General features: G+C 43.0%; 1 protein-coding gene across 1 annotated transcript in view; it reads right to left on the bottom strand.

Moving 5' to 3' along the window:
• Positions 1 to 2765: 2765 nt before the first annotated feature.
• TMEM154 (transmembrane protein 154) overlaps positions 2766 to 11175 on the bottom strand; it is a 49372-nt gene continuing 40962 nt past the window's right edge. The window contains exon 7 of the mRNA XM_052655024.1: positions 2766 to 3033. Coding sequence (XP_052510984.1) covers positions 3018 to 3033 — 16 coding nt within the window. The 3' untranslated portion in view covers positions 2766 to 3017. The remainder of the gene's footprint in view (positions 3034 to 11175) is intronic.

Here is an 11175-nt window from a genome sequence, read left to right as displayed (position 1 = left end):
TATCGTAGATCTAAATGGAAAACCCAGATTTCATCCTGAGTGTGAGAAAGCAGCATGTGTAAATGTACTTCAGTAGAAAATGCCAATGTTTTCCTCACAGTGAGGATTTTAGCCGTCTTCCCAGCGTGAAGCCACATCCTCTCACTCCAGTATATTCAGAATCTGTACGATTCTGATAGAGCTGAAACTAATGTGTACACTTCATGTTTGCTCAACGTAAGGGCCTTCTCCCAGAGATGGTGAAAACTGAGAGTTTAAACAACCAAAACAAGCAACGAGACAGATGTATTTTTTAAAGTGTCCCTCTACATTGTCAGAGCTGTGAGGGTGATGAGAGGTGCCCATCACCTCTTGGATGTCAAGTCTGACGTGAGCTGCGTGCTCCGTGTGTGGATAGCAATGACCTTCCCAGAGAAAGGAGTCACGTCACTGAGTTTAGACTGAGGCTTTCGCACGTTTATTACCACAAGTTTCCTGAGGAGTTCAACGAGGCAGCGTTGTTAACCTAACTTGCTTAACATGTTCAAAACGGCAATAACATGTAAACATCTTGAAAATATTCTAAAGCCACATTATGCTCTGATTGGCCACCCAATTAGGGCAAGTTATTAAGATTTTTATTAACAATAATCTAAAACATAAAAATTTAGTTTGGGTTAAAAAACAGTTCTCAGAAGGACCATAACCTATGCCTTTTGATTGGATAGTAAATAAAATATACAGAGCACTAGAGGCGACCCTTGGCTGTTCTGACCCATACTAATGTCATACATCTTGCCAGAATAAACTACATTTTTAAAAGTGCTTTGCACATTGTGCAATTAGAGGGGTTAGTACACTTTTCAGATATAAATTCAATGACACATTGCTGAAGCTGGCTTCTTCTGGAATTTGAAGTAATTTCACATACTGAATAAGAATATTTTTACCATATTATGAAATATCGCTTCATCAAGTGAGATTCCAAGAATCCCCATCCTTCTCTGAACTGCTAACATCCATTATTTGATAGGGTTGGGTGATGTTTGCCTACCTAAGCGTTCAGCAAAAATCTTAACACAGCTAGCTAGAGAGAGGAGAGACTCTTCAGAGAGTCAAAATGTTGATGAGAAACAAAGAAATGAAACAGGCAGAAATGACGATTTGGTATAATGGCAATTCTGGCATAAATATCTGAGTCACTGTGGACCACAAGTTGAATACGAATATGCAAAACAGGGGACTTCCCTGGCAGTCCAGCGGTTAAGACTTTGCCTTCCAACACAGGGGCTGCAGGTTTGATCCCTGGTTGGGAACTAAGATTTCACATGCCTCTTGGCCAACCATTCCCCCCAACCAAAAGCATAAAACAGAAGCAATATTGTAACAAATTCAATAAAGACTTTAAAAAATGATTCACATCAGAAAAAGACTTTAGAAAATATGCAAAACAAAAATGCCATATTAGGATGTGCTAAAAAGAATCCCACAGACAGATCTGTTGTGGTTCTGTACCGTGAAGACTGTTTTTTGGCCAAAGCTCCGCACAGTCCCAGGACTGCATAGGAGCAGTGGTTAAACACAGCCAGATAGTTCTATTTTTCAGTGGCGGGGAAAGATTTCCTTAGCCTGGAACTCTGCTTTTAAAATTGTGGGCAGAGTTCAGAAGGTAAGGGATTCTGGAAAGGGGGAGGGCAGTTTGTGTCACGCCTTATGGCAGCCTTTCAAACACAAGACCCCAAATTCAGCAGCAAATGTTTGGTGACCCTCAACCACCCCACCCCACCCTGCCTCAGTTTATGGGTGGGGAGTAAAAGACCATTTTCATTCTTTGTTTCTTTCCTGGAATAAAATATTGGGTGCTGTGGAAGAGCTGAGGAGTCCTAATTTGCTAGATTGCTTTAAAGGTCAGAATTGGAAAATTAAGGATTAAATGGAGATTGATTTTACGTGAGTGGGAGTGATAAATAGGCCCCTCTGATTTTGTGCCGTCATTTCTAGCAGGAGGATGTCAACAAATATCACGTAGAATGTCATCTCTGACGGACGGGTGTTGGCCTCCTGGGGAGTGGTGTTGAGCACACCAGACCTGTCCCAAGGGCAGGAGAGGTCCTGAGTGCAAGCACAGGTCCCCGCCACCTGCACAGAGACAGCCTCATGCCGTTGTGTTTGTTCCAGGTGACCTTAAAGATCTCCGGGACACAGAAGGTGACAGAAGAGGCCCAGCTGCTCCCATCTACCCACACATCACATGCCAGGGAGGTGGGGTGAGGACAAGGAAGAGCCATGGGGAAGTGGAAATAAGCAGCTGATTCTAGCTGAGAAGGAAGACAGTCGATCTCTCATGGAAAATTCCCATTTCTCTGTCACCTGGCCAACTTACGGTCCACACATCACCAAACAGCATCCCTTTGACTGTGTATCTCACGCTGCGTCTCACGGCAGGCAGGAACAAGCTTACCACCCCCCTGGGATGGCGTACACATTGAAATACTTGCTTTGTTTGCTGTCTTTTCCGTGACATAACTCATCCTGAGCAAAGTTCCTGCTGAACGTAACTGACCTATCAGAGGACTTGACTAATCAGAAGAAACTATCCAGCTATTTAGGTCTTAAGGTGACCCAAGTTGACCCAGAAGGAAACCAGAGATAAAGACAGTTTCCAGTTTTGTATTCGAAGGAATGAAGCAGAAAGGTAACAGGGACTCAACATGGCCAGAGTGGTGGTCCAGTCCCCAGAGGTCGGCTGAGCGGAGGGAACACCCCGTGATGAGCGCTGACTGCACCTTGTGGCTCCACCACCCTCAGCAATGGATGGCATCCAACCTTTGCCCGGCACTTCGCAATCAAGCATTCTTCCAAGTAAAGGTGATGCGTTGGGCGTCGGAAGAGTGGGCGTTGGAAGCAACGGCAAAAGGTTCTTGTGTTTACACTGATTTGAAGTTAATTAAATTCGGATCCCCTTCATCCTCTGTTGGCAGGCCCAACGGGCTTCCTCTGGGGCTGCTTCTCTTGGAAAGCATTAGCACCATTCAGTTTCAGGATTCATTGTCACTGTGAAAAAGAGAACAACAGTATATTTCCAAGAAGTTCCTGAGAGCTGGTCACTCAGCTATGGAGGTGACTCAAGAGAGGATAAACAGTCAGGGAGCCAACAGTGTCCAGATTACAATTTCCCAAACAAAGGTCAGTTTGGATTTTGTATTTGAACCCTGAGGAGGAAATCTAGAAAAGCCAAGACATAATCCCTAGCTCTTGCAGCAATATCCCTCCCCAGGGCTGACACAGAGAGAACCAGATGGAGCTGGGGTTCCCCCTTAATTAAATCTAATCCCATTTCTATGAATAGATGCCAAACTGCCTTTTTCTTCCTTTAGAAAAAAAATTTCCATGTGTTCATTTCTCTCAGAGCTTGTGGTCCTGGCATGGTTTCAAAAGCCCGTTTTGCTCACATCCACAGAGGATCTGGAGGGGCCTTCTCGGTGCCATTTAGAATTCAATCACCAGGCGTCTTGGGTGTGAGCAGGCGTAAGCTATGGACGTGGTATCTGCACGTGGCCGTACCGGCAGGCGCATTTCTGCCTGTGTTTCTAACGTGGCTACCTTGGACATATGTCTGGCTGAGCGGCTCTTTCCCAGTGAGACCACGCTTCCACCCAAGTCTCCTGGAAAGCAGACCATTCGACCTCCTCACCCCCTTCTTTTTTTAACTTCTGTGTCCCTTCAACCAAATTCTAGCACGTCTCTACTTAAAGTGACCTGTGTCTGAACGATGACCATCAGGCCCCGGTGTCACCTTTGCTCAGAGGCGTGGGAGGCTGGGAATGATCGTGCTCCCCAGACTCCTACTGCAGTGCTCACCTGTTCAGTGCTCACCAGGTGTTTCCAAAAGGTCAGTGGAGCAACTTGATGGATGACAGACAGATGGAAAATACACAGAGCCAACCAAGAAAGGGGAGGGGAGACATGCCTACTTGTGTCTGCGTCTGTGTAGTGAAGGCAGGGAAGAAGCTTGTGACTGTGAGGGCTGATCGAGTGGAAAGAAGGGGGAAGGTGGACGTGGGGAAAAAGACAACTTCTGTAGCAAAACTTATTTCACGGAAACCTGATTGAAAATGAAAACATTCTTTATCTGAAGAGCAGACATAACAACCCATTTCACAAGTCACCCTGCACACCTCTTAAACTAGGCAAGGAGGCCTCATTTCTTGGAAATTGGGTGGTAGCAAGATAATATTTCTCAGATCCAGGAGTTCATCTCCACGGAGCATAAGTCTCTGGATTGCATGTTTTTCTTTTGCGCCTTATCTTGACATTTCAGCTACTCTAAGCAGACCAAAACACAAGGCTGTACAGCAAGGGGCACAATCCCTCTTCTGTCCACATGACTGATCTATGTCCAGCAGTTACAAGAAAAGTGATTTTTTAAATTAATTATATTATTATAACTAATATATTACTATAAAACCAATCCATATTCATTGTTGAAAATAGAAAATACAAAGAAACAATATAAAAGTACTAACAATCTCACTACAATTAACGTTTTGGTGTTTAAGTTTCAAAATATTTTTCTGTGATAATGATATACATATTCTTACACAAAAATGGAATCATATTATGCATATTGAAATATAATCTGCTTTTTTCACTCTCATTTATCTATAGACCTCTTTCCTGGCTAATAAATATACCATATCTTATACTGACTACAGAGCACACTTGATTAAAAAATTAGGCATATCCTTATTGTTAAACATTCAAGCTATTTCCAATTTTTAGTTTTCATTTATTATAAAAATTGCTACATCTTTGCATCCTTCCAGTTGTTAGCCTTGCATAAATATCTAAGAGGAATTACTAGGTTAAAGGTATGCAGCTTTAAAGCTTAAACAGTCCACTGTCAACCCCCTTCCCTAAAAATTTACCTTCTCCTGACACTTTCCTTTCGGGAAATATCCTTTCCCCAGCATTCTCTCTAATATTATTATTTTCAGTTTTTGTAAACTTAGTATAATATTTACCTCAATGTCCTCTTGTGTTGCCTTTTTGTGTTACTAGGAAGACTAAAGATTTTTTCAAGGCCGTGTTGGTAATTTTAACTTCTTCTGCCAGATTGCTTATCACCATTCTTTGCTCATACGGGACAATTGCCTTCCTACTGATTTACGTATTAGCAATAGCAGTCATTTTTCTTCATCACACACACTGCACACGCTTTTCCCTAGTTGGCCTTTTTCCTGCTACTTTTATTTATTGTGCTTTTAAAAAAACTTTCAAAAAGTAATCTTTATGATTTCTAAAAAGACTGGCTACAGAAACAAAGAGCATTGAGCATATCTGTTTATCTTAAAGTAATGTCATTCAAAGAGCCAGGAAATTTTAAGTATGTTAAATTCCATTTTTGCAATTTTGACACATTTATTCATGTTTTTTTTTAATGTAGTTACGTCTATTCCTTTCTGGTACAGTTTCTGACTTTTCAGCCAGTCCTCACTTAACAATTATAATAATATTTATCTATAATTTTTCTGAATTTTTCCTTTCTTTTTCACATTTAAACTTATCTGGAGTCTATTTTAATCTAAAGTGTGAGTTCTAAATTTTCCCTCCAAATGTTAGTCAGTTTTCTTAAGACTGGTTATCAAATATTCCACTTGCTACGATTTGCTACTTTTAGAGTATATTAAATGTTTACATATACTTGAGGCTGTTTTGAATATTCCTGTGAAGAAAGCTGAGCACCGAAGAATTGATGCTTTTGAACTGTGGTGTTGGAGAAGACTCTTGAGAGTCCCTTGGACTGCAAGGAGATCCAACCAGTCCATTCTGAAGGAGATTAGCCCTGGGATTTCTTTGGAAGGAATGATGCTAAAGCTGAAACTCCAGTACTTTGGCCACCTCATGCGAAGGGTTGACTCACTGGAAAAGACTCTGATGCTGAGAGGGATTGGGGCAGGAGGAGAAGGGGACGACAGAGGATGAGATGGCTGGATGGCATCACTGACTCGATGGACGTGAGTCTGAGTGAACTCTGGCAGTTGGTGATGGACAGGGAGGCCTGGCGTGCTGCGATTCATGGGGTCTCAAAGAGTCGGACACGACTGAGCGACTGAACTGAACTGATTCCACTAAAACTTCTTATTTAGCTCTGAGTGTACACAGTTTTAATTATTGCACATTTTCCCTGCAATTCCACCCACCTATACAGGATTGTTCTTTTTTCTTCTTTTAGAATTACCCTGGCTATTTGTGCCCAAGTATCCTTCCAGATGAAATGCCCATTGGGCTCTTTAAGACACTAAGTTGACTCTAAATGTAGATTTTTTTAATGTTGAATCTTTCGTTCAGATATAGTATGTCTCTATTCGTTTAAATCTTTTATGTTCCTCCATAAAAATCTGAACACTTTCTTTTTCTAGTACCCCATACATCTTTTGATTAAGCTTTTGCAGGGGATTCCTCTTCTTGGGCCTCTTTCCTGGTTGAGCCAATGCTCACAGGGGCTTTTTGAGCACAGGGTCAGGTGACCAGAGCTTGAATCAGGGCTCAGCCACTTCCTTGGCTGTGTGACCTTGGGCAAGCAAACGTTCCTCAGCTCAAATTTTCTGATCTCATCTTGTCTGCAAAACATACTAATAATACCATGTACCTTAGCAGGGTATTGGGAAAAAATCAATGAGGAAATGTAGGTAAAGCTCAATACCAAGGGCCTGACCTCCAGACACAGGAACCTATGTTCTGATGGTGAAGATTCTACACTAGTGAATGTTCGTTCATTAAACCTGACCTTGAACGGTGTTTCACATATCCAAAGGCTTTAAGAAACTATCTTCCAAAACAAACTCAATTTCTTTTTTGAAAAAATAATTTTACCTTATTCACTGATTTGACTTTGGGTTTTGCTGGCCTTCATTGCTGGGGGGGTTTCTCTAACCACGGCGAGCAGGGGCTACTCTCCGGCTGCACTGCATGGGCCTCTCGTTGCAGTGGCTCGTCTTGTTGCAGAGCATGGGCCATAGGGCAAAGGGTTTCAGCAGTCGTGGCACTCGGGGTGAGTCGTCACGGCTCACAAGCTCCAGAGTACAGGCTCAGGAGCTGCGGCACACTGATGCAGTTGCTTTGCGGCATGTGGAGTCTCCCCAGACCAGGATTCGAACCTGTGTCTCCTGCATTGACAAGCAGGTTCTTTACTACTGAGGGAAGCCCCCAAACTTGCAATTTCTGAAGAGAATGTACTTCAATGTGGTTTGTTTAGAACACTCTACAAGGGTCATGAAGACTTAGCATGTGAGACTGTCTACCAACCAGAACCCATTCACTTAAAGCATCAGAGAGCATGAGATTCCATGCATGATATTTACATGTGGAGCTTACGTGCTTAAGGATCTGGGCACTGTGACAGCGTTCCAAGCACGCCACACCAGAGACAGTCCCAGCGGGGATACACGTTGCTTCAGCTGTGGGGCATCAGGTCATTCCTAGGGTCACAACTCTCACACAGGATTGCTGCAGGTGTGTGCGGGCCATCCATCCTGTTAGCGCGTCAGCAACCTGGACCTGGCCCCCACCCACCCCCGAGCCTGGAGGCATTATTCTCTCTCCTGCTCATTCCTTTAAATGTGTTCCCTGCTGTTTCCGTGGCTATTTATCATCTCGGTGAAATGATCGAATCAGCCCAGGCGTTTTCAGTTCTGGCAAATCCTAGAGTTCCCTGTTAAAAATATCTTGGCAGACTGCCACGGAATTGTAACAAACAAAACCAGTGATCCTGCTTCAAACCTCTACTGCTTGCCTTGATGGTAATTCGTATGGTTTTAGTCACTTATCTGTGACAGCGGCATGAGTGAGTGATTTTTCTCAGCGTGTTAGATAGGTATTTTAAGAATGTGGGACAGCTTTCCCCAAAGCTGTATGGTAACAGGCCTCCAAACTCTGAAAACCAACTGAACTGATTAAAAGCATCATCTGGTGATTTTTAAGAAAGCATTTAATGGAACGCCACCAGTCAAATGAGGAAGCGTAATTCTGACAGCTCGTTTCCTAACTGTCCTTTTGTTGCAGTCAGGATCTGTTAAGCCATCTCTGCCCTTCTGACCAGTTTATCTTGTAACAGTCCCACTTTCTGACAGCAGCCAAGGTTCTATCTCCCAAGATGCAATAAACCTATGCTACACCTTTCTCTAGTTATGATGCTCTCTCATTTGGTTTTGAGGGCGTCCAGAGTTCAATTTTCGGACATGACTGAAGCGACTTAGCAGCAGCAGCAGCAGCAGAGTTCCATTTAGCATGGAATCATGCAACAGTTAGCTCATGCTCTCTTCCTTTCCATCAGTAGCACGTCCCTTCTCCTTTCCGTAAGAGGCCTGGCCCGGGTGGAATTACAGAGACACGCATCTGGCTGACAGCAGAGCCAGACCTAGAACTGGGCCAAGACATATAGATCATGCCCACAGTGTAGACACAGTCTGGGCCGCTGTTCAAGCAAGGCTGTGGTTGATTGAATTTAGTACATCTCCTCTCACCCACCACACACACGTATAAGTCGCGCGCGCGCACACACACACACACACACACACACACACACACACACACACACACACACACGGGCAGGTTAGCCATCTCGTTTGAAGTTAGCATACTGCAGGATTATAAACTGCTACTTTGTACCCTTCATGATGCTTAGCTTGGATTTGAGGGAAATCAGTTGGCACTTAATATACTTAATGTTTATTACTTGTTGACTTTTAAATGACTTTTGGGACTAGAGAGAAAAAGAGGAAAGAAACCCATAAAGTAATTGGAAGTGGCCACAGAGATTTACGGCAGTGGAGAGCCCAAGAGAGTTCACACAGAACTGCTGCTTTCTTGCAATTCATGGTGCAGTCTTGTCAATGACTGCATTGCACGACGGATTTGTTGGCCACCAAAGACTTTCATTATCAGTCTCGTGGTGGCTGGCTTTCTGGCTGCTGAGTGGTCTTTTAAAAAAAACTCTAATTTGTCTTTTCATTTTTGGAATATCTCTTTTGTTTTAACTAATCAAAGAAAATGAAAATGCGATTTTCAAAGAAATTCTCCTCTAGATAGAGCGTCATCATAAACTTGCTGCGTAAACTTGGACAAATTACTTAATCTCTTTACGTTCCAGGTTTATTCAAATGGATTATTTCATTTTTAGCTGGCTGTCTTGGCATGATGTGGACTGTGCCAGGCAAATATTAGGCGCTCAATAAATATATCATGAAAAACTACATCCATGATTGTATTTTCTCAAAAAAAAAAAAGAAAGAAAGAAAAACAAAGAGAAGGGAAGAAACAGGAAAAGTTAAAAAAATTCTCTACTAAGCTAACCTGGATTTTCCTGAGAAATACTGCAGTGAAACATTTTTACAACATTATTGAGCTCAGACATGAATCATAAAATGAATAACAGAATTATTTCAAAACGAGAATATTGTTACTTACCCTCTCTGACTTGGTTAATTTCCTAGGGAGTAGTACCTAGGCATCTGACATCTAGAATAAATGTCTCATTATTTTGTTATTATTGTACTTTCAAAATTATAAATCTGCTTGGATGAAACCAAATCTAATTTCCCCCTAATCTTTCCCAATGCTGTTACTCAACGTAACATCATCACTGTGGCCAACAGGCATAAAAGGGAAAGACGACAGGCACTTGGCTAATATTTGCAGTTCCTCCTCTGTGATCATTCACTTACGCTTACAGAGACAGAAACACCAAGCTTTCAGGAAATTGTCTGGTTACAAAGGCCTCAGAAACAAGGAAGAGGCTGCCCAGACTGAAAGCACCAGGATGAAAGGAATTCTATCTTGCTTTTGCCACTATCCAGAGGTATTCAAAAAAGCATGGTAAGGATGGGATAGACAATAAGGGAGCGAATTCTTTACAGAGAGTTTAAACAATAAGGAAACCAACTCAGTGGATCTGTTTGTGTTTTCACCATGCACTGGCAAGGCTGAACAATGTCAGTGATGCAATTCTCTTCAACTCCAGCGCAGACCTCTGCTCTGCCCTGCCCACCCCTCGGACACTGCCGCACTGACGCTGTTCCCACTTCCTCGTACGTGGCCTGGCACATAACAAGTTTGAACTCTGGGAGAGCATGCCAAGGTGGGGACTAAGGAGCTAGAACCCTCCTTCCCCCACAATCCCTTTGCTGTCTTTACCCACTGATTGTTTTGAAAACATGAAAACCATACTGCAAAATTCCCATTATACTTTGTACGTCTCTGGCCCTTACCAAAATCCTGTGTGAAATTTTAGACTCCACAGCTTAAAGAAAATGTCCACTCAGTGATGACAAGGCAAAGTAACAGGAAAAGCTCCGAAAGACCTGAGATTATGGACCCAAACAGGAGACGGTCGAAGGGTTGAAGTCTTTAACGCACGGTGTAGTGCGTGAAGTGTAGGATGGTGGGCAGATCAACTCCTTTTCCCCAGGAGCACAGTGGACTTGATGGATAACAGAGGCTCTGTGTCGGGGTGTCTCCCTAGCATCAAGTAAATGACCTCCAGAAGTCTTAGTTGCTCATCCTCCTGCTAATCTAAGCAGGATGGAAAAGTGTGCTTTCCATTCACTTCAGTCTCCAGTGATTTCTACACACAGCAAATCCCCGACATACAAAGCTTCAAGATGCAAACTTTCAAAGATGCGAGCACACGTTCAAATGTCTAATCACATAAGTTAGCTCACATATCTAGTGCATACTGTCAGGTATGTGCAACCCCTATAAGAGGCTGTGCTATTGTGCACTTTATTGTACAGTACCGTATAGAGTACGGTGGTACAGGATCTTTACGTCAGGCCGAGGATGTCTGGAAGCAAACACAAAAGCAGTGGTATCTAGGTGATTGGGTCAGTTGGGTATCTAGGCTAACTTGTTGGACTTATGAACACAAACTGGACTACGAACGCACTCTTGGCATGGAACTTGTTCTTACATGGGGGACTTACTGCAGAGGACATCATGAGAAACGCTGGGCTGGAAGACGCACAAGCTGGAATCAAGATGGCCAGGAGAAATATCAATAACCTCAGATGTGCAGATGACACCACCCTTACGGCAGGAAATGAAGAAGGACTAAAGAGCCTCTTGAAGAAGGTGAAAGAGGAGAGTGAAAAAGTTGGCTTAAAGCTCAACACTCAGAAAACGAAGATCATGGCATCT

This window comes from Budorcas taxicolor, chromosome 17 (assembly GCF_023091745.1).
Source record: "Budorcas taxicolor isolate Tak-1 chromosome 17, Takin1.1, whole genome shotgun sequence".
NCBI lineage: Eukaryota > Metazoa > Chordata > Mammalia > Artiodactyla > Bovidae > Budorcas > Budorcas taxicolor.
Note: the sequence above shows the minus strand (reverse complement) of the source record. Positions and strands in the feature narration are given on the sequence as shown.